This window comes from Phaethon aethereus, assembly GCF_964289735.1.
Source record: "Phaethon aethereus genome assembly, chromosome: 1".
In the NCBI taxonomy this organism is placed as follows: domain Eukaryota; kingdom Metazoa; phylum Chordata; class Aves; order Phaethontiformes; family Phaethontidae; genus Phaethon; species Phaethon aethereus.
The window spans coordinates 86,055,733-86,080,127 of NC_138575.1; the positions used below are offsets into that span (position 1 = coordinate 86,055,733).

General features: G+C 37.5%; 1 protein-coding gene across 1 annotated transcript in view; it reads right to left on the reverse strand.

Annotated features, from left to right (window-relative positions):
- Window positions 1-3,849: 3,849 nt before the first annotated feature.
- The window catches only part of PRMT8 (protein arginine methyltransferase 8), a gene marked incomplete at both ends in the record, with an annotated part of 83,398 nt that continues 62,852 nt past the window's right edge, over window positions 3,850-24,395 (reverse strand). The window contains 6 exons of the mRNA XM_082003525.1: window positions 3,850-3,933; window positions 5,716-5,837; window positions 9,553-9,703; window positions 17,284-17,399; window positions 21,006-21,093; window positions 21,464-21,606. Coding sequence (XP_081859651.1) covers window positions 3,850-3,933; window positions 5,716-5,837; window positions 9,553-9,703; window positions 17,284-17,399; window positions 21,006-21,093; window positions 21,464-21,606 — 704 coding nt within the window. The remainder of the gene's footprint in view (window positions 3,934-5,715; window positions 5,838-9,552; window positions 9,704-17,283; window positions 17,400-21,005; window positions 21,094-21,463; window positions 21,607-24,395) is intronic.

Genomic DNA, 24,395 nt, shown 5'->3' on the forward strand with positions numbered 1-24,395 from the left:
CAACAATTGCTCACCACCCAGTGATTGATAGCCTGTCCCCGAGCAGCGATTCCTGCCCTCCAGCTAACTCCAATTTTATATGCTAAGCATGATGTTACACGGTATATCTCTTTGGCCAATCTGGGTCAGCTGTCCTGGCTGTGCCCCCTCCCAGTTTCTTGTGCAACTCCCCACTGGCAGAGCATGGAAAGCTGAAAAGTCCTTGACTTAGTATAAGCACTACAACTGCGTAGCAAACTAAAAATACCAGTGTGTTATCAACATTATTCTCATACTAAGTTCAAAACTCAGCACTATAGCAGCTATTGGGGAGAAAATTAACTCTATCCCAGCTGAAATCAGGACAGATGTTTCTCTTGATTATTTACAATCAAATCTGTATGTGGTAAATTGATCTACATATTAATATTAAATTTAAGACAAATCCTGTAAGAAATTATCTCTGATAAGGTTCTTCAAACTAGCTCTGTAGTAAAAACATGCTGTCTTGGGTAATATTCTTGTCTATATTCTGGACCATTCCAACCCCTATTAAAAGCTAAGACAGTGTAAGAAGGCTCTAAAACTCTTAATTCTGCACATAGAAAGGTCCCCAGAACAAGCCTGTCAAAAAACAAACAAAACCTTTAATAATATCTCTCAAGGGCTAATTGGTGCTGGGAATAAGAGATGCATGTGACAACAGAATCATACTATATACTGTTTTGTTCAGAACCTTGGGAAGACAGATTGGTCCTCAACATTAGGGACTACCTCCCTAATCCTACAAGCACTGCAAGTGTGAATTGCACACTATGTCTTCTAGAGATATGCTCAGTAGCTATCTTTTTTGGTTGCTCCTTTGTGTTTCGAGTGACAGGACAATCCCAGAGAAGTTTTAATACTTTTGCCTTAAGATTAGAGTCAAGGCAGAAGCAACCTGCTTTCTCTTTTCTCCAATGCCATATTTGTTACTCATTGGGGACAGTCTTTTGTGTGGATACTGTATTTCACTTTCTTTCTCATGCTCTGTCTCGGCTCATGATCTTTTTTTCCTGTCAGTGGGAAGGAAAAGAAAAGCTTTAAACATATGTCTGTTTTAGATGTCATCAGTCATTTTGTCATTAGTAGTATAACACAAAGCTTTGAAGATCAGTGGCTTGAGTTCAACCGTGGAGTCCATGATAGAACTTCTCAATGAAGCCTTGAGAAGATTAGGCTCAGTCTCTGTGGTAGTTGCCCAGACTTGTTAAATTGCTGAGGAGAGCCTGTCAGTGGATTGCACCTGGCCTGCAAGCTCTTTGCATATCTGTTTCACTAATGCTGACCTAACAGCTCCTATGTATGCTGAACTCATTGATGCTTTCAAAACATTAGTGGTAGGTAACATCTATAATGGCCTTGGAAGTTTAAATTTTCTTTTTGATCACTGGGATTTGAAGATACTCAGTACTGCAGTAGGCACTCTCAGTTCGTTATGTGATAGAGAAATACGTGATATGCTTTTGATGTGAAGAAAAAGCACAAGCCAGTTTCCCAGGGCTTAATGTGACTGAAGTCTGGTCATCAGCCCGGAACTATAACATTAACAATATCAGCAAGGACTTAGTCTTGCAATGCTTAAGTGAATGGGCACTTGTAGTAGGAAGCCAAGGTGGCCACTGTTGAAGAGAGCACTACATTTCACTGTCATTAGCTGAAAGATGAGGCAGAAAGGGCAGTACGCAGCAGTGCTTAAAATACCTCTCCAACTGGTTAATGAACTGTTATGATCAAGTTTTCTTTGCTGCTTCTTGTCCAGGCAAAAATGACACATTCTCAGTAAAGGCAGGCAGACCCTTGTGAATTCTTTTTTTTTGTGTGTGTGATTTGTCTTTTCTTTTTTTAAAACAGGTGGGTTCATTTTTTTTCCTTCTTTATTATTCTTTTAATATTATTAAAGATTCATGCAGTGGGCAAGAGGAGTGGATGGTCTGAAGTGCTCTCAAAGTTTAAGTTAGACAACCAAAGTCTTTCCTCCACTATAGTTAATACAGTGATTACCAGCAAAGGAGAAGATGAAAAAATTGTTTGAGTATCTTTATATAAATGGAGGAGGCTGAGAAAAATCTGGTAGTATTCCTTACCTTAAAGTCCGAGAATCACAGAAGTGTTAGTAGAAAGTGACTTCTAGAGGCTTTTCTGCTCCAAACTGAAAAAGTAGCTGACCTAGATATGAACTGATCCCTTGAAAATGACAGCAATATGTGACAGATGAAATCATTTTGTGAGGAAAGTTGCTCATCCTCACTCCAAGAATATGAAAGAAAAGTGCTTTAAAACAACAGTGATGAACTACACTGCAAACAGTATATTTTACTTCTGAATTACAGTTTAATTTCATTCTACATAGATACCATGTGATAAAATCCCTAGACCATAATCTTTTGACCTTAAGAAAATGGAGACACTGTACAGTTTTTGTGAAGGGAAAAACAATAGAAATAGGTTTCTAAAAAGTGAAAAGTTGACAAATACTGGCAAAATAGATCTTCAAATATGCTTTATTTGCAGGTGATTAGAAAGATTTTTAGGAAAAAAACCTAGTCAATCTCATCCAATACATGATGGAACACGATTTAGTGCCTAATGCCAGACAGACTGGAAAATGAGTAGATAGGACTGATGATGCAGTTTTTGACAAATTACATGTGATTAAATGATCAACATTCAAATAGTAAAAAGACTCGATATATATGTGTGAACAATTATAAGCTGTTAATATTTTAACCACAAGCAGGAAATATTATAAGAAAAACAAGGGGTTTAAGGGGATAGGGAAGCTACAGACATCTTAGTAATATCAGAAGCCATAGACTTTTTTTTAAAGACATAAGCTTGTTCCTGCAAATCACTGCACTCTTGAGAATAGCATTTGCAATTTAAAACTTACCTAAAACATCACCAAAAGGAAACACTAATTCCTATTTTTTTTAATTATTTTGTATTAAGAATCTTGCAAAGAATTGGCATGGCCAAAAAACATGAATTACCCACCATTTCAGAGACTTTGCATTCATCACATTTAAATATTAGGTGTCTGATTTCAGAAGGTCTCATGCAAAATCCAGCTATAAAAACTCAACACAAAATGTTTTCAAGGATAAAAAGCTAATGTTTTTTAAAGCTCTGACAGAAATCCAGTTGTGAAGGTGAATTTTAAAACTAATGGTCCACATTTTCCAGAGGACATTCAAAAAGATAGTTTTTGAACTTTCTGTAAATGCCCAGGTCTTATCTACACTTTGCATGGAATATTTACCAAAGCTGTAACTTTGAGCAGTTAATGGAATATATCACTGCCTAGAGTAGTGCCAGAAGTAACATCATTATCTTTCTGTAACTGCATAATGAGAATTAAATAATCACAAGCCAAATTCCTATTATGAAATGACATTTTTTTCTCATGTACTCTCTATATATTCATTTATATTGAATATAAGTCCAGTAATACTGTCACAGTAATGTGCTATAGTGGTCTTTCATAGTGAGAAAACTTCCAGAATCATCTTTAACATGCAAAGCTTGGAAGAACCAGAAATTCACAGTAAGTAGTACAATTTGTATGAGCATCTTCTGCCACCCTAAAGTTCACCAGGACACTAAAGACGGTTGCCTATTTTTCCTATATGTTTGACAAAAGCTACAATTCTGTATACTGTACAGTGGGATCCCAGCCCCTTGTACTGTCTGCAAGAAGGCTCAGGTTACCACTTTCCATCAGAGTAAACATTTAATATAATAATCTTGTGAACTGTTGTTCCTAGCTTGAAGTTCAGCAGTTCAGGACTTGACAAAATTCTCCTTTTCATCTTGCTGAAAGGTTTCTTGCTAGCGCATTTTGTAGTCATTAGATACTGACATTTCACACAGCTGTCCTTTAAAATCCAAGTCTACTGTGAAATCCAGGTCACGCTGTAAGAAGATTTAAATGAAACATGTAAGTAAGACTGTAAGTTAGTGTATGAATTCAGTTATCATTGCTCAGGTTGAAAAGACCTGCAGATTCAAGAGATAGATCTAACTTCTTTTGTTTTTAAATTTTGCTAACACTGAAAAAGCAAGATATATGATGTGTAAGAGCTTTCACCACACAATCTATGTCTAGGGCATATTTGTGCATTCTTGTTAAGGCTGAGTTAGTGGCCTGGTTACAACTAGGAAGCTTTTGAAATGCTGTGCTATCATACATATTCTCTAATGTTTTTTAAGGTATCCTCCATTAAGATGCTCTTAATCTAAGGTAAAGGGCTTTCACACTAGGATTTATTTCAGAACAGATCTAGTAAACTTCCCATTGTAGAGAAGCCCTCAGTCATTCTTTATCTTATAATGACATGTTTTTTGGAAAGAGGAACTATATAGCCCTACAAAACAAAGCTGTCTCTCTACAAGCTTTTGAAAGACTTCCTGTTTCAGAAGAACAAAGCACTAACAAATCCTTTTGAACCAAGGTGGTGTCTGTCTTAATTTTAGCACCTAAATCTTCATTCAGGTGTTTACTGCTGTGCAAACAAATTTGAAATATTTTCTTCATTTTTTACTCAAAAGGAAATTGATACTTCAACCCAAATGAAAACGTTCCAGTCCCCAAAGGACAACATAAAGGTGGGACACAGACTATTTTCATCTACTTTCACAGCAAGTGGTAGCTTCAGGAGTGAATGTGTTTGTTTTCATGCCAAGTTTATGTTGTGTTTATTTCTCCCCCCAACACTACTATGAAAACCATATCCAATCTGTATTTGGTACAAAAAAGTAATGCAAATGCAATGTTAAATTAATGTTAAGAATTGCTGCAGTCAACAAAGGCAGTATTTCAACAATTACAACAATTGCATGGACAGATTATAACCAGGTTATTTTAATGGCTGTATGTTGTAATAGAAAACAAATAGATTCTGCACAAAGTTTCTGGCAGAAAATGGTGCCACTGCTCCTCCCAGAAGCCATACTTCTCATGTCTTGCTCTTCGATACAGACATGGATTGTCCATCAGACCATGTCTCATAGTGTCCATACGAGTTAAAAGAAGCGCTGACATACTTGGTGAGGGATTCAGCCCATACCAGAGAAATTGAGGAAGTTTTCACCAGTCATGACAGTGTGATATCCATCATGCTTTAGCTTTAGTCTTAAATAAAACATCTGTATTTTCTGTGGAAAGCCACAATTTTTAAACAACCATATCACTTGATTAGTGAGTTCAAGTACATTTGATCTTTGAGTTCATACAGACATTCAGCTGAAATCTGTTACTTAATTTCCTAAAGTAGAATTCTTGGTCATTGAGTGGGAAATCTGGCTATAGATGTGGAACTGAAGTACTTACTTTTGATCACACTGTGTTGACAGAAGTGATCTTACGACTGATTTTAGTGACAGTATGAAGATGCTCTTGCCTACTTGTGTCACAAAAGGCGAGCCAAGGTGATTGCAGAGGGCAGCTGACTTGGGGGTGTACTTGAATAATTTCTTCCTTCCCATGCTAGCTTGTTTGCAGGCTGACTTCTGTAACATGAGCACTGCATTATCATTGCTGTCACCAGCTTTGGTGAAGCTGTGACTAGAGCTCTCACTAATAAACATGATTTTAGAGCCTTTAGCATGGTCATTGTTTTACTTATAAGCATTTTATTTACTGTTGGTTATAGTTTGTGATCAGAGTTGGAATTAGAATCAGTGATGCTGACTCACCACATTTTTTGCATTTGGTTTCATGGATATAGTCCCATAGATTTCTTCTCCTCGTCTCACAGTTAAATAGTCCTCTAAGTAGAAGACAGTTTGCTTCCAATGAGTATAGGGAGCATCAGGTGCTAAAAAATATATATGGGTATTATATATAGAAATTTCATCTTTGTCTTACAAATCAAATTAAGACTTAGGAACAACTGAAAAAAGTCTTTCTTCTCATAGAATGCTTTAACTTATATATATATATATATAAAACTTATATACTATATTAGCAAACAGGCTTTACAACAACACAATCCTATCGACTGTCAGTGGGTTGTCTTCTGTTTTTTACTGGAATATGTCAGATGTGAATCACACCGAGCAAGAAGCATTCCACAAAGGGTGTTACTGGGCTTGACAGGCAATTTTCCATGGGTAAATTTTTACTACTAACTGCTTTGAAAGTCAGAAATCTAAATTAGTTCAAAAAACAATTACACAAAACCATGAAAGAAAGGTTCATAAAAAATTGTTAATCAATCACAATCACAGAATCATAGTATTATTCAGGTTGGAAAAGACCTTTAAGATCATCAAGTCCAACTGTTAACCTAACACTGCCAGGTCCACCACTAAACCATGTTACTAAGCACCACATCTACATGTCTCTTAAATACCTCCAGGGATCGTGACTCAACCACTTCCCTATTCCAATGCTTGAGAACTGTTTTGGTGAATAAATATTTCCTAATATTCAATCTAAATTTCCCCTGGTGCAACTTGGGCCATTTCCTCTTGTCCTATCACTTGTAACTTGGGAGAAGAGACAATAACACAGATGAAACCTTTGACACATGATCCCAGAACAGCAGATTTTATAGTTTTCAGGAGGAGAGGGCACTTGCACCTGGACCCGTTTTTAGATGTTTTAAAGGCATATGCTGTGGACAATTTGCCAGAGATGGACAAATTAATTTCTGGTCTTGCTTAGCAGAATCACTTTGATGACCTTCTGCTATTTCAGGTTTTTATTTTACTTGGTTTTTTTTAATTTCTGATTTAAATTCAAATCTTTGATCAGTGCCTAATGAACTTGCATTGGTTATTTCTTGTTCCTAGCGTTCTTGCAGTTAAGAACAGCTATGAATCTAAGAATAGCTGTACAAGTTCAGAGACTTCCTGACCTGGCAAAAGAGACTGATAAATTTATTTTTCTTCTATTTGTTTCCCCAATCAATTTTTTTATGCAGGCATGGGCCCATTGTATTGCATCATGCTAATAATATCTTAAAACTGTTCAATAAAACAATGATCTCATTTAATTTCAACATCAATGTTTCAAAGAATATTTGGCCTTAGAAATCGTTTGTGATTGGGGAAATAATGAAGCTTTTTCAAAAAAACTTTCAGGACAGGAATATTTAAGAGTTCTTTTTTTCCAAAAATCTAGAATCAAAAGACTGAAATAAACAAACTTTTGTCAGAAACTGTGTTGGTAAACTGATATCTGCCAAAGGAAAAGTATTTTACCAGATAATTTCTGCCTATGTATCTAGACAGTTTTAATGACTGTTAATCTCAATTGCTAAATGGAGCGGTCTTCTTGGATTTCAGCAATGTATTTCAGATCCAGAATCTGTTTTCCATTTGGACATGCCTCGTTAAAATTTCTAACTGAAAACAAATTTCCAAGTGACAGGAGACAGAATTTGGAGACATAGGAAGCCTCTCCAAGCAAGTCGCTAAGGAGGCTGAACTGCCAGCATTTAAGAGCTCTAGTTGCAGAACGAATGGTGAGAAAGGGCAAGTCATCAACGCTGAAGGGATCCTAGAATGAGAGTGTATGACTAAGCATTCAGGACCTATGAAGTAGCAGCTTGTGGGAACTACAGATAGTTTAGAGAAGGTAGGTTTTCAGGCACTGCTGATGAACCTTGTTCTTGATAGAGGTTCAGAAATCTCCTCCTTTCCCCTCTTTTTCATGACAAGTAGGCACAAAATACCTTGTGCATACACTTGCAAGTTGAGGTGGGTCTGTAAAAACCGCTCTGTAAGAAGAGGTTGGTATCTACCCTAGGCTTTTGTCCAAATGTAGCCTCTTCTCTCTAATACTGTTTAACCTCTCTCCTTCCTCAAGTTCTCACTTGCTATGTGCTAAGGGAAGCTAAGTCCACCTGTGGTGGTCTTATAGAACATTTTCTGTCTAAGTGCCTGAGTGAGCCTTCTTTATTCCATACACCCAAGAGGCAAGAAGAGTCAAGAAAATCCTTATTCCAGCCACCTTGTGCTATACTGACACTGGAGCAAGTCTATGTCTACTCTGCAGACAAGCAACTCCTTGCAATAACATAATGGGTCCTTATCCTTGCCACTTTTGATGCCTATTCACCAGGATGTCTAAGAATCAAGCAAAGAATGGCTATGTTTGAGGGCCAGATTTGCGATGGGACACATTTGACTGGAAAACGTTAAATAGATGTCCTAATCTATTCAACAGATGTTTCTTAAAACATGTATGTTCATATGCACACATAAAACCAAAACACGTCCCATTATTCCTTTGCAGATGAAGCCACATTCTTAATGATATAAAAGACCTTTCATGTAGTTCTGGTAATATAGGTAGAACTCCTTTACTAAGGTAGGTTTCAGTTAACATCACAACACAGTAACTACACCCTTCATTCAAAGCTATTTTTTACAGAAAACTGGAGGTTTGACTATATTACCTTTTAGGAAAGATTAATGGGCTACCTTCTGCTGAAAAAAACAGCCTTCTGTGGAAAAAACAAATGCCTAAAACATAAACTTTTTTCCACCTTAGATAATTTTGTTCAGCATGAATTCAGAAATATTAGCACTTCAGGATACCACTGCAGTGCCTCACAGATTGTTCATGTCTCCCTAGCTATACTGTTTCCCAGCACATACTGATGCCTATCATGGTGCGGAAAACTATCCTGTAAACACCATCATAGAATGACAAGGGAAACACAGTTACTGAAAAACTTAAGAATATGAGGTATCAAATAACATCATCCATAGGGTTATACTTCTAGAATCAAATATAAATAAGCATTTTAACAAATAACTTTGAGCTTTGAATCTCATGTAAAGGGTTGAGAGCTCCTGTGAAGAAAGAAAAAAAGACATTTCTAATCATATTTAACTTATATCATGTCCTATTTACACCTGTTTGAGTTGTGTAATGGTGCTAAGTGCAGCTAGCACCAACTGTAATTTGTTGTTCTTGTCATTAAAGCAGTCAAGAGGTTTTTACATTTTTTCTAACACTGGCTGGTTTATTCACTCTGGTAAACAATACCTTGCAGGAATGGAGTTATTCCTTTAAATATCTGTTCACCAAGGTAAATTAGACTTTCACATTTGGGTTGTTAGAGCCGATTTACATAAGCAGTATGTGTGTGGTTATATCTTGGAAAAAAACAATGCTTTTGTTCTAGACTCTGAGACAAGCAAGAGCTTTTGTTGTGTTTTGGATCTGGGGGAAACTAGGATGCAGAGCTCCTGTATCTCACTGAACTGACAATTCCCTGTCTAATCTGAGAAACTTGAGACAGGACTTAGATATAACTGGTGATGGGCATAAACTCCTGGGTCATAATTCCTGCTGAGCTCTAAGCTTGGTAGCCATTGTGAAATCCTGCCTCTATTTTTGCAGAATTCCTATAAACAGTTGTCCTTTCCCCACCCTGCTCACCTCCCCCAAAATGACAATAATTTTTATCACTGAAATTCAAACCTGGTGGTGCAGTAAACTTTCATGTACAATCTAGCCAGTAGCACTGATATACCAATAGCAACAGAAATGAAATTAAAAGAAATACAGATTACCTGTAGAAAATCCCATCTTCTTGTGGCACTTTGTAAATTCGATATTAAAATAGGTGACCAAGGCATGAATGTAATCATTACGCTGAATCTGGAGGCAGAATGCAGAAGTAAATGCCAATTCTTCAGCCTTCACTGTATAAATATCTACTTCCTGTTTTATGGAGAAAGAAAAAGACATTTACATGCAGATGTCTGTGACTCTAAGGTAAGTGTTAAGTGATGTACTTAAAGCATTTTATTTGATGATTGCAACAAAGAAAACTGGCAGCCCTTTTACACTGTAAAAAATCAATGACACATTTGAATATATCAAATCATCAACAAAGTATCCAGTCATCTGACTAAGTTGACAGAGTGTGATAGGAGAGGCCACTCATAGAAGAGTGTGTGTCCTTGGGAATGGCAGGGAGGGGCTGTGGGAGCTGGAGGAAATCAAGATAAAAACGTGAAAATGAAATGGAGATAGAGGTCTCAGTTCTAAGACCTTTCATCACCAGGGACTGTTAGCATGAGGAAAGATGGCAGAGTTGCATTTTTAATAAAAATAAACTTCTGATTTGTTTGAGCATCTCTGGAAGGAAATGTGCTTTGACTCTGTCAAGCAGTCAAAACATTTGAGGTATGACAAAGGCCTTCTTTTTGCTGATAATGCTTTCTAGTCCTGTGTCAGATAACCGATTCCAAATAGTAAGCACAGGGATCTTACTCTTGAACCAGACAGAAGCAAATCATGTAAATCGTACTATGGCTTGATTGCAGTAGTTGGGAGCAACAATGTAGTCTCCAAGACTGCTTATTTACATCAATATTTAAATCTTACTGTTCAAGGCTTAAACTGAATTTTTTAGATGGATCCAATTTTCCCAGCTAGTTATTGCTTTTATCTGGATTGTTGCCAAAACTTGTAGTCATGATAGGGAGGATACTAAGTCTGAAATATTATTAATTGTATTCTAATATTATGGGAAATGTTTCATATCAATGCACTTTCTGATATCCTCCTAAGTGTATCTGTCCTCATCATCCTTGTCAGGGCGTATTTGGCAAGAGCCAGATACCCCCAAAATATTTTTCTCTCTATTATTCAGAAAGTCAGTATTAACAACAAAACTGCTCCTACATATGGAGAAATAGAAGCTTTGTAGGCAGAAATCCACATTTCCTCTACTCTACCAACATAAGCCAGGAATCATATCACTGACCTCACCAGCATTACTTCAGAATCACTGCAAAAATGGAGAGCAGAATCTAGAATGTGCATTAGAGGGCTCTTTTAGGGCACAACAGAAGGCCCTTTTAGCAATTGCATTCTATACTCTAAAAGAAGTCTGCAAAAATAGATATCAAAAGATGCAGTCATATTTCAGTTACTGATGTCTTTGCATCTCATATCATGTGATTCTGAGACTTAGAAAACTTCTAGTGAGATGATTTAAGCAAGCTATAGTTTTGGCCTGTCTGATTAGCAATATTCAAGAATAACAAGCATAATGAAAATTATTCTACTACATTGTAATGGCACCCTGAGTCACTAGTGCTTACAAGTAACCCATGCCTACAAGTGGTCATTTAAAGCTGGGATAGCCTTAAAATCTACTTTTTTTCCTCAAATGAAGGTAAAAAGAAAAAAAGCATACTAGGAATAAGAATTTCTGAAGACTCCTGACAGACTTCCACAGCAGCTTGCAAAATTTGCTTTGACAAGCTAGACTGGACTGGTGGCTATCGCTGCAGTTTTCTGTAATTTTTGGTGGCTTTGGTACCACTGCGGTTCCCTCTATCTGAGCTGTGTTGGGTCTGCAGGATAAAGTGGAATCCAAAGCATTAGGAAATATTTTTATTAGAGAAGTTAGAGGAAATGTCTCAGAAATATTGAACAGATGTGCTGGATAAAATGGTGGTCACTTTTGCAGTCTTTTTTTAAGGACAGAAACATGCTTATTTTTACTATGCCAGATAGGAGACAAAGGTGAGCTGCTTTATTAATTAATATAGTTTCGAGACTGGCCTGATCCTGTTTTAGTGATCTCTTTGAATCGTACTCTGGCTACTATATATTCTTATATTAAATGTCACTGCTCATGGAATGTTAATTACAGCACAGGGGACAAATTCTATCTTTGCATAAATAAGTGGAAAAGTCACGATTTACCAGATTTCATTCAGATTTCAAAAACAACAACAAAATGGGCATAGTTAAGCAGGGATCTGATCAAAATACAGCTCTTAATTATACTAGTAAAATAAAACATGTTAAGCTGAGCAACAATAAAAATGTCAGAATTACCAGCTAAATAAGGAGGTCCAGAGTGTGGTTGACTGCATGAAAGACCATGAGACATCCCATGCTATATGTCCCTGTTGCAGAGAGATAGATAGAGGTCCAGTTTTTACATTCGCTGCATAAAGAATGGTTCTTGGGCTGTCCTGTGGCACAAATTGCTTTAGGACTGAGCAAATAATGTATAGAAAGATCATTTAGAATCACAGGGATAATGCCAGTAAGGTTGAGATGCAGTGTTGCCAGCTGCTATGTATTTCTTACTTGAATGGTATCACCCTAGCTGATAATGACAGAAAACAGCCCTGAATCAGGTTTGCTGATGGGAAAAATGCTGACTTGCTGCCTGACCTGTTTCCTCATGTAGATCATTATTAAGGTTGCTTCTCAAGTGCCACTGCACCTCTTTCCTTCCCAGCTTACTCAGCTAGGATTGTGTGAGCATGGAGATAAGTTAAAGATTCAAATCTCAGTGAATGTTTGGTTTTGGTGGTTTTGTTTGTTTGTTTGTTTGTTTTGGATTTGGGGTTGGGGTTTTCCCCCCTTCCTCTCTCCCACTGCACCGTCTGTCTTGGTTTGGACAAAGAGGGAAATGGTCACCCCAACATAGGATGCGGTGGTGAAGGCAGTGCTAATCACAGCAGGTAAAGGTGTTGAACTGATGTAGAACCTGGAGGACAGGCAACATTGGTACAAACAACTTCAGGAAAAGGATTGATCTGAAGGCTGAGAAGTAAAATTAATTGCTAGGGAAAGGAGAAAGGGCCAAACCCTCTTTTCTGTCAAGTGTTGAGAAAATGACCTATATTGTCAGTTGCACACATGCATACCAGATACGAGGGGAGCACTGAATGCAATAGTCAGTCCCCAAAACACATTCACTTTTCCAAAATAAAATTATTTTTCTTTTTAATTTTTTTTAAAGAGTGCAGAGAATCAACAGTATTAATGTGGGGAGAGAAGAAACATCATTAAATTCTGAGAGTTTCAGGGGAGCAGTGAAAGGAAGAATGGAGTATCTGAAATAGTTTTAACTAGATATTGCAGCATATATTGGTTTTCTATTAGATGAAATAACAGGGATCTCAGCCTCCTGCCAGTGCCCCTCTTCTGCCATCTTTTCCTGTTTGCAGGGAAGAAAATGTCTGAAAATTAGTAGGTGTTGTTTGGTTTTATGTTTTGGGGGTTTTTGGGGGGGTAGGGGGGATGGGGATAGGCAGAGTTAAATCTGAGGATGCTGAAAGGAAAGACTGTGGGGAGAACTGCTGGAACAGAAAGAGTGACAGGGCAAGTCACTTAGGAAAGGGAACGGAGATTTTCATGTGTCAAAAAGAGCAGAGAAGAAAAATGAATTTAAAAAAAGCAGTGTTTGAAGAAAGATGGAAAATGAGTGGCATAGGTGCCTTTTGCTTTACTTTAGGAGAAGCTGGGAGAAAGGAATGTGATTAGGGAGTTCATGGAAGTTGCACTGGAGCAAGAGAAAAGTCTCATAAGGAATGTCCTAAATCCCATGTGTCAAGGTTACTATGGGAAAAGAACATCAGACTCATTGGAGCTCACAGACAAGTACGTCACCTATGTGGCTGGATGTCTCTCAGAAACATCACCTTTTTGCAGAAAATAGGGCACGTCCTTTGAAATAAGGCTTCGTACAGGTGAATCACGGTATTTCCAACACAGTGGAAATTTCTCAAAGAACTGGATATTTGAGCATATGGGTCAATGTTTTTTTTGCTATTATGCCATGTTCTCTGATAAACAATAATGTTGCTTTTTTTTTTTTTTGTGCAGGGAAGGCAGTTTGTGCTTTAAGTAGCATTAAACTGTATTAATCTTAAAGTGGTGTGTGACATGCAGGAGCTTTGAACTCTTCCTGGAAAGTGAAGTGTGGGACAAATGGGAGCATAAAAGTAGATTTAAAGTAGATTTATTTCTTTTTTTTGTTCTTTCTCTGTGGCTAGATAGGGGAGGTTATTCAGGAAAGTCCAACAGTATCTTTTATTATAAACTGGATGTGGCGTCTTCATAGAATCATAGAATCATAGAACAGTTTTGGGTGGAAGGGACTTTAAAGAACATATAGTTCCAACCCCTCTGCCATGGGCAGGGATGCCTTGCACTAAGACCACGTTGCTCAAAGCCCCATCCAACCTGGCCTTGAACACTTCCAGGGATGGGGCATCTACAGCTTCTTTGAGCAACCTGTTCCACTGTCTCACCACCTTCATAGTGAAGAATTTCTTCCTTATATCTAATCTAAACTTACCCTCTTACAGTTTAAAGCCATTAACCCTTGTCCTATCACTACAGGCCCTTGTAAAAAGTCCCTCTCCAGCTTTCTTACAAGAAAGGCCCCCTTTAGGTACTGGAAGGCTCCTATAAGGTCTCCTTGGAGCCTTCTCTTCTCCAGGCTGAACAACGACAACTCTCTCTGTTTGTCTTCATAGGAGAGATGCTCCAGACCTTTGATCATCTTTTGGCCCTCCTCTGGACTCACTCCAACAGGTCCATGTCCTTCTTATGCTGGGGGCCCCAGATCTGAACGCAGTACTCCAGGTGGGGTCTCACAAGAGTGGAGCAGAGCGGGAGAATTACGTCCCTTGACCTGCTGGCCACGCTTCTTTTGATGCAGCCCAGGATACAGTTGACTTTCTGAGCTGCAAGCGCACAATTGCTGGGTCACATTGAGCTTCAACACCACCCAACCAGCATCAACCAACACCCCCAAGACCTTCTCAGGGCTGCTCTCAATCCATTCTCCACCCAGCCTGTATTTGTGTTTGGGATTGCCCTGACCCAGGTGCAGGACCTTGCACTTGGCCTTGTTGAACTGCATGAGGTTCACATGGGCTCAAGAATGAATGTATGTTATGTTCTTAATTTTTGTTTGGTTTTGTGAGTTTTTGCCATTCTCATTGCAACTTTTTCTACAGCTGTGTGAACAGTAGTCTCTGGTACTGACACAAAATTAACATGGAGAAAATGTTTTGGGTCAACCCAAAGCAATTTGTATTTCTCTAACACGCAAGGGGATCAGAGAAGAAAACACAGCTGTTTACTAAGTTTGAAACAAACTTTTCTATTTTTTCAGGCAATGTTACTGAAAGCAGTAGGTCCTCAGACAGACACTTGTACACTTTTCCTGAGATCAGTTATTGACTCTGGTGATCTGAAGATGCTTTGGTCCCACTACCCTCCCTGGCTAATTTAGTTTGGAATTCAAACAGAGGACTCCTACTTGCTAGGAAAATTCCTGTGCTCCTGGGATATACTTAAGAGACCATTCAAAAGCAAATTGCTTCCACAATAGAGAAGATGCTGTATTCCCTGCATGTACCACTCCTAGTGCACCTGGGGCTTAGTAGCTAGAGTTCCCTGAAGGGTTCAAGACTTGGATTACATCCAATTCCTGAAAAGTACAAATGAGGAAATTTTACTCAAGTCTCCAGCATTCTAGATAAGTGTCATGGTTACATAGCATGCAGGGGCTGATGTCTTATTCTGCTGATTTTGTAGAACAATTCAGAGCATCTAAATTCGGAATTGAAATAACTGCAGAAGCACAGGGCTCTGACTGGTATGTTAGGAATGCATCTAGTGACCAGTCCATCTACTAACTAACATACAGGAAACACAGACCTACCTGCCTAGGTAGGCATCCTAAGTTAGCTGGTTTTGAGTTGAATACCCCCCCTAAAAAATACCTTTGTGAATCTAATATGAATAAACTGAATAATCTGAATTAGCCATCTGGAAATATATATAAAAAACATTTGAATAATTAAACATTATTGCTTTGTTGATTCTCAAATGTTTTCTTAGGCTAATATTGTGATTCAGGATCAAAGATATGCACTTTATATAAATAAATCATGTGCAAAACAAATTAAATTAAAAAAATGCAGCCTCAATTTTTCTTATTTCCATATTGCTACCTTGAACAAAAACCTCCCTCCTTCCTGCCTTTCATTTTCAATTTTCTCTTTTTTTAGTGATCAGTTTGTGAGATTCGGGACAGTTTCTGGAACGGAGAGTGGTTTCTGCTTGTGTAGTTATTACCTGCTTTGCTCCCAAGGTGCCATTACATGGTAAAGCACCATCCAGGTTATGGATGAAAGATGTCAGGCTGTGTTCCTGAATAGGAACAGTTTGAAAAATTTTGTCTGTCTTCTTAAACCAAATTACTTTCAAAGAACTTCTAAATAAAGTGTTAGATTTGCACTTCATTTAAGGGCATGCAATTCTTATAATTTTTTATTCCAGAGAAGGTAACCCATTTTGCCACCTGATCTCTCACTCTCTGGACATATTTTATGCAGTCTAAATAGCTGTTTATTTTGTGCATATTGCAATTTTAAATTGCTCTGGCTTAGGCTGTTTTCAGACATAACCATCTTGTGTTCCTCTCAGTGCTGTTGGACCGTGCATGCATACATACTCACACAATTTCTACTTCTGCTCCTTTTTGCTGCTTTCAGTAAAGGTTCTGCAGACTAAGGTATGTCTTTCCTTTTTGCATATGGGAATACTTAATGCTGTGTTTGTTACTGGCAAAAAGTGAAAGGGAAAAATTAGAACTCAGTCTTTGGGATAAGTAAGCACACTCTTGGAATTGTGGATCTGATCTTACCACTGCTATTGATGTGGACAGCCTTATTCATGACAGTAGTTCCACATGAAAAGGATTCCTTCACATGGAAGGAATTTTAGAGCTTTCATGTGTTCCTGCAGGCTATGGATTCTTAACCTGGTCTTGTGAACAGGGAGTAGTGACCATTCTGTCTTATATGTAGAACAGGGTACAAGCTAACCTCTGGTTGCAGATTTTGGGGCTGGGAGAGAGCACAGTAACATTCTGGATATGGCTAAGAAATAGGAATTACACAAATAAATTAGGTTCCAATTCTGATCTCATGCTCTGGAGTAAATTAGAGTTATTTCATCAGAGCTGACCAATTCAGAAACTGATGCTTCAGTCTTTTTTACTGCAAACAGAATTAATTTACCCCTCAGCAGCATTCCATTAGTAATTTCCAACCTCTATTTACAAGAAGGTAGGGCAATTAAAATTCATATCTAAATACACCATGTCTCTATTTATCCAGTATTTACAACGTGTAATTTGTAAGAGTCTTAAGTTACAGTTAGCAATAGCCAGATGAGTACAGAGTCACAAGGAGCATCTTGCTTTTTGGTATTCCGTAAGTGATTAAGGTATTAATCTTTATGCTTAGCTCAGGTGACAGTATTGGTCATATGCAACATGCTAGTATTGACTAATTTAAAACTGCACGATTTTCCTTTTTAGTGTGATAGCGTTTTATGATGATGGCTTCTGCAGCTAGTGAGAAGCATACAAAGATAGTAGGAAAACATAAGCAGCAGGTCTCCAAAGAATCCTACAGTTATGTATAAACATTCATAATTAGGTATATTTGGAATTACCAAACCTTTATTAAACAGGCATTGGTCACCACTTGCTTTGGATCTACTATGTCCACCAAAGGCTCCTTCATGGCAACATCCCTAATACAGGTCATGTCAAAGCCGTACACATTCTCCCACCCTGTCAATGCAAATGGATGTGTCAAAGATTAGCAGTAATAATAAAAATATTTTTTGTTTCTCAAAGCATTTGAAAGAATTTCTACAATCCCCTTTCAGCTCTCCTCTTTAGCTCTTTGCTCCCTGCCCCACTTGTCTATATCATCATTGCCATTTTACAGATATAATGCAGTTGTGTCAAAATAACCCCTCAGTGTACATTTTTGAACAATTGGCCCTTGTTATTTGGTGTACCCAAAACTGTGTTATATGAGATTTGTCAATGATTTTCATGGCTTTAGACATTTCACAGTGTTGCTCAAAATCATATAATATGTCAGGTTGAGACTTGGGAAGATCTGCTAAGATTATTCTATCCTTTCCTATCCATTCTGGTTAATATTTCCTTTTTTTATAGATTGCTATTCAATCAGCAGTTTACATGCTCTTTTAAATATTTAAGTTGTCTTAGTTTCAGCAAGTGAATTACTGACAGGAGTAGAATTACAGGTGTGTTTCAATATTTGGGGCATCCAAGTTTTAGTCTGCAAGTACAGCATGACAAAAAAGCAAAATGTCCACTTTCTAAAAGCTTTAAAATTCCTGCTGATCTTCTATATTTGAACTGTCTTCTGATTGTTCTGGTAATATTATATTATGTTATGTTATGTTTTATTTTTACTTCCTTCTTATCTGCTGAGTTTTTTTTTTCCCTTGAACAAAACAAAAATTAAAACATTGAGAAGTACACTGGCTTTGCTTTTATGATTGTTTAACAAAATGAAAACAAAAACCTCCAAAAAAGGTGAAACCTTAGTCTTATGAATCATATGAGTCAAGGTGCATTCAGTGCTCCATCTGAAAGTCTAAACTGAATACTGTGAACTTTTTAAAAGGTTGTTTGAATACAAGCAAGGTAAACTGATAAACAGCAATAGTTAGCATGTTTGAAATGTCTTTTTTTTTCAGAGCATAAGCATTTGAGCTACTGGTATTCCCAGATTGAAATGATATGATTAAAAATGTAGTATGAGCAAAAAAATCTGCATATTTCTAAGTTGGAACAAATCTGGATATAAGCAGTTATTTGAAATGTTATCTCTTTATTGGGCTGTGAGTTTCTCAATATTTCAGGAGAGCTGGTGATGAAAACATTCATTTCAGGCACCATGAGCATGTGGGAACTTCAGATTATATTTATAGAAGCCATATGTTTTTATGTGGTTACTCAGAAAAGATTAACTAGGAAACCCTAAAAGAACAATTTATTAACAGTTGTTGGGGTTGGGGCCTCCATCACTTGATGTACTTCAGCCTACATGGCATGCCTTTGAAATATATGCTACAGTCTATATTAGACAGAGACGCAGGAGTTAAAAGTAAAATTATATGTTTTACATTTTCCAGGAAATCTGAGTAATTTACTATAGCAGCAGTCTGTAGCATTAATAAAGTTTGAGAAATCAGAAGTCAGATTTTTTTTGAAACGTCATATTGCATTATTTTTTAATCAATATGATGGTTCTTGAGTGCCCTTTGAAATGCTCAGCCCTGCGTCTCATATGAAGGCAAGACTCTATCAACCTCAAGAGAAAAGAAAGAAAGATGAAAAAATGAAATGTAAAGAGGCACCATCAAGGATTTATAAACTGAAAAGAGAGACAAGATGGTGGTGCAGACAGGTAGTGAGGTGGACTAACTGAAGAAGACATGGAGGTATAAAAAGTGAGGGGGGAAGGTATTTACTTTAATCAGAGGTGAAATCAGAAAAGAAAGTGTCTTAAAGGAAAACAGCATTTGAAAAGACAAAAAGATCCGAAACATTTTTTTTAAAATTATGAAAAAATAAATGAGTTTAAAATAGGTGTATTGCCTGTGAGAAAAGAAAAAGGCTCAAGGTATAGAAAAGAAGGGGTTAAAAAGCAAGGTGAAAGAAGGCATAAGGGATTTCATTAGGCCAAAATGGCTTTTATTCCTTTACAGAATGGATGCCTCATACATCCTTTTGAATCTGTGAATTTTGTAAGGAATTTGGCTGTCAAGGTCATCTCATAACTGAGGAGAAAAATTTAGGCTGTGCTTGGGGAGTAGATACAATTCTCCCTGGCACCTACACAGACTTCTTGTCACTGCCCCTGGGCTTGTTTTTCACCCAAAATGGCAGTTTTGAGCCATTGGAAGTTCTGTGTACTGGCACTAATTTGATTACAGAAACACCAAACTTTATTTTCTGAGAGGAGCTGAGAGACAAGGAATGAGGAGTTAGGCATTTTCATTTAAAGGTTGACTGAACCCACTAATTTTACCCAAGCTTTTGCATGTATCCTTAATTAATAAAACTGCTTAGGAATTTTGTGATTTTTTTGCCCCCCTTAATGGAAAATGCCTTTAAGTTAAATTGACCAGCTCTGAAAAGTAAATAGAAGTCAAAAAAGAAAAAAAAATAAATAAGAAAAGTCAAATAATGTAGAACTTACTCATTTCATCAAAACTATTATGACCAAATAAATCCAAACTTGGGTGACCTGGGGAACAACAAGTTGAGTGTGAACCAGAAGTATGATGATCCGGTGATGAAAGTGAACCGCATGCTAACATATGAGGAGTGGCCAAGAAAACTGGGTTTGCTTAGCCTGGACAGCAAAGGCTAATGGTGGGATCTGCTGCTACAGAAACAAAGAAAAAGACAGATTCCCTTCAGGTGACAAGGGACAACGAAGGCAAGTTTCAGCAATGAAAATTCTGACTTGGTATTCAGAAAAGTATTTACTCCTGAGGGTGCTTCAGCATTTGAACAAGTGGCCAGAGAAGCTATGGAATCCCCCATCTCTTGACTCTGTTAGGGCAGGGCCCTGGGTGACCTGCTTTACCTTTACCTGGCCTGCTTTGAGCAGGAGGCTGGACTATGTGACCTGTAGAGGTCACTAACAGCACCAGTTATTGAATGAAGCTTCAAGGAAAAACAAAAAACATTTTAGATGTATAGGAAAACTCAATTTTATGAATCTATGAAGTAAAAAAAAAATTTAGAACTTTTTTTCATATTGAAGTAAAATGGAAATTTCTGATCTTTATTTTTAATTTCAAAATTCTCACATAAAGTGTTTCAAAAAGTTTAAAAAAATTTTTTTTCTTCTTGTCAAGCTTATTAGTGAGATATAATTTTTTCTAGGCTTATTTCTTAACATTTACAGTTCATTTGCCTCTTATTAATTTTTCTGTTCTTGTTATTTTAAAAACAAAACGCAGCATCTGGATGGGAAGAGAATATTACCAATTTTAATGGCAGTTATGTAGGATGATGTTTTTATCAAAACAACAACAAAACTAAATCTCCTAAAATCCACATTTTAAAATAGAGGTGGAGGTATCAATACAACTCTAAGCAAAGTCTACATAAGTTTATCCATGCATCTTTCCTTTATGCACTTTAAATTACTGCAAGTTTCCTGAATTTATCACCAGAGTTTTCTCAGTGTTCATTGTTTATATTGGAATTCTGGCCTGTCAGTGTGATTTTTTGACTTTTGCAAAACGTTGCCAGTGAAGAGATCACAGTAGGCCACTATAGATCAAATATTTTAGGGAAATAACCATAGAAAAGTGTTACTGTTAGGCATTTACTCACAGTGAATTTTGAAGTCCTTGTACTGTCTGTCTTCAATTGCTACCACGTACAAAGCAGCTCGGTCTGGAAACATTAGCCCTCCAGGTTTCTGTTGATGAATTGTGGGGAAATGGATCTCGTAATCTATTCACCTGACAAAGACATCACATTTTGAACTGCACATACAAAAACCAGACAAGCACCCCTTGCATGCCTTTATTGTTTTCCTTCAGATTGTCACATCAGCTTTAATCTCAGCAAGCAGCCTGTGGCAATGTCATTAGATAGTGTCTATATGAATTTCACCAGCAGTTAACCAAAAGCAAAAGCTCTTTCACTAAGATTCCTTTTGTTAATCTTTTCGTTAAAGCCTAAGCAATGGCACTTGGAGATGTAACTATGTCTTGTTATGGTGACAGTAGGAGAGGGAAGCTTGTGATGATTGCTCCAGCAAGGAGTAAGACATGCAGAGCACCTACCAGCCACTTGTCTCGTGCGAAGATGACTGTGTTTAACATTGACTCATAGAACAGACAGTAACCCATCCACTCGCTGATGATGATGTCTACTTTATCCACAGGTAATTCAACTTCTTCCACTTTACCTTTAAATATTGTGATTACTGAAAAAAGAATCCAAAGAAATATGTTTCACATAATAAAACACCTGACTAAGTTCCTTACTGGTGACTGGCTGACCTTTTCAATATAATTCTCTTCTTAAATGCAACTCAATGGATTTTATGATATTTTAAAACTACTTGCAGTAAGTATAATAAACATAAGTTTTAGTATCAGTATAAAATTAAAAAAAAAAGAAACCTAAACCCAAACCAAATAAAACCCATATTAAAAAAACAACAGAAAAACAGGCCTTACCTGTTACATGCATGATCTCATTTTACATGCCCTTTGGAATTTGGAAGATTTCTAGATCATTGACCAAGTAATGCAAAGAATCCACCTAGAATCCCTTAAACATCCCTGTAGGGTTACAAATACATGATCTCATCACTGAGATATTAGATATTTATGGAACTAGGATCTAATTCTCATCTGCTTTTCAAACATATGCAAGCTTCACAATGAAGAAACTAAGGCTTATTTCTTCCATGAATTCTGGGGAGATGACTCAACTGAGAAAGCCGGATCTAGCCTGACAGTACACAAGCAAGAAAGTTTGTACAAACACAGTTCTCCCATGACAAATTGTCTTTCATTCCCTTCTGCTTCATGGTTGAATCTTTTATAACATACTGCCATTCTCACTCTGAATCTTCTATCTGATTTAGACTTGCATAACTTTCCACAGTTATCTAAAGTGACTGCTGGAAAACATTGCTGTCGGGTATTTTGTCACTACTTTAGTTTCAAGGAGATTAAAAAGGTTGCTAGAAGTTTGATGGAGTAGAATATCAGATCCTCGGAGACACTATGACAACACAGCGCATTAAATTACTGGCAGTACTGTATACTATTTACAGGAGACTGGGTATGCACTGCAAAAGCAAATCAACAGGCAATTAATATAAATGGTTGATACTAGAGCAGATATTTTGCTTAAAGGAAAATTAAATGCTGGTCCATATTTAGTTAAGTTGTAACCCATAATTTTGTTTTAGGATCACTACAAAATTCACCAATCATTCATGCTTTTTTAAAAATATATTTCCTATTTACAAATGTATTAAAAAATAATCTTTAGACAAACAATTTTCAGCTTGTGTTTGTCTGCTATTTATATTTTTTGTTGCAGTGGGTAGTCTCATGGTTGGATTCTTCCTTGACAAGGTAACTGATGTACTTGAAATTCAGGAATAAAGTGAGTAGGGAATATTTTACTTTCCATTACTAATTGATAAGATTACTGTGTTACTCTTCATAAATGGCAATTTTTAATGATGGCAATTTTTATTGAGGAAAGTGGTCAACATTAAGTTTGAGGAAAATGAAAGTAGTTTCATTTAGCTAGCACTAGGTTAGCCGTTTAAGAGAGGAAGTGTGGATTGGGTGATTTTTAGAACTCAGCCCTGGGAAAATGAGGTTTCACCTTTCCAAAATACATGCATTATTACTCTAACCAGTAGCCACTTTATTTGCATAGCAAACTTTTAATCCAGACTGGCCCCTTAAGAACTTGGGAACACTCTGATTCAGATGGGTAACACAAAGTATCAGCTGGTAAAAGCAACCTGATTAGAAAAGAGCAGAGTTGTCTTCTCCTTCCCATTCTTTAAACTCCTTCCTTTCACTGTCAGTAGCTCAATAGCTTATCTGTTGTTATACTGAAGACCCCCCATGTCTATAACCTCTGGCCATGAGTTCTCTTTAGTTGTCTTTTCTCCTGAGAACTTTCACTGCCACAATTCTTTTGGAGTGAATTTTAGCACTCTTCACAGCTGCCAGAGTGACACACCTGCAGACTTTCAAGCCCTCTGCTTATACCCAGAACAGTCACAGTGTAAGCAGCAGCAGCACAAGTTCCTCCCACCTTCACTTTGATGAAACGTCTTCATAAGGCACCATGTGGGAACAGATTGTGCTATACACAGCTGTTTTGTATCTGTTCTGGAAACAGTGGGTTTTCTCTTGGGTCAGCCCCTTTTGCTGACTCTGCATTTCTCTAAACAATTAGGGTGTGGGGGGAAAGAAAAATTTCCATGAGCAACAAGATCCTTTGACTCAGTACCTGGTTACATTAAAATAAAAGTGAATGTGGGTCATTGTAAAGTGTGTAAGTGTAAATGTTAGCTCAGTTGTGTAATTTGTTTGTATTGGAGACCAAACTGCAGTTGGACAGATTGCTGAACTTGTCCAGGCAAGTGTCCTGCCAAAGGGGAGGGGTCTCTCCTTCTTCCCCCTCAGTTTTTCCAAGGACTTGCTCCTAGGAGAAACACGAGGCAGAAGGAGAGATAAATACCTTCTGCAGCCTCTGGAGCACACTGGATCCTTCTTATTTATTCTGGCAATGGTCCCTTCACACACAATTCCTGTTGCTGGAAATCCAAATGTGAATTGATTTATGGTATGTTCTTTGTGTAGCTATTTGATGAAAGGCCATTCGGGGAACATACGGGCTCTGCACCAAAAGTGCAGGATAACCAAGCTGGGTCAACACCTCATTGTTTTAGTGCCTTATCCCTACTGTAGAGGAGAGTATTTTCTGGTCCTTTGATTCCTTCTTTTTCTGAACCAAAAGTTGCATACTCTTGCTGGCCTCTTACATCCCATGTCGCTGCTGTTTCTTTCACACCATACCACTTGAATATGCATACTGTACAATAAATTCTTCTCCCCTACCAGCTCCTTGTTACTCAGAAGCTGCCAGTGACAGCAATAAAAGACCAGATCTAAACCAGAACAGAAATCTATTCCTGCACATGTGCTAGCATAGCACCAGCACACACAGCAC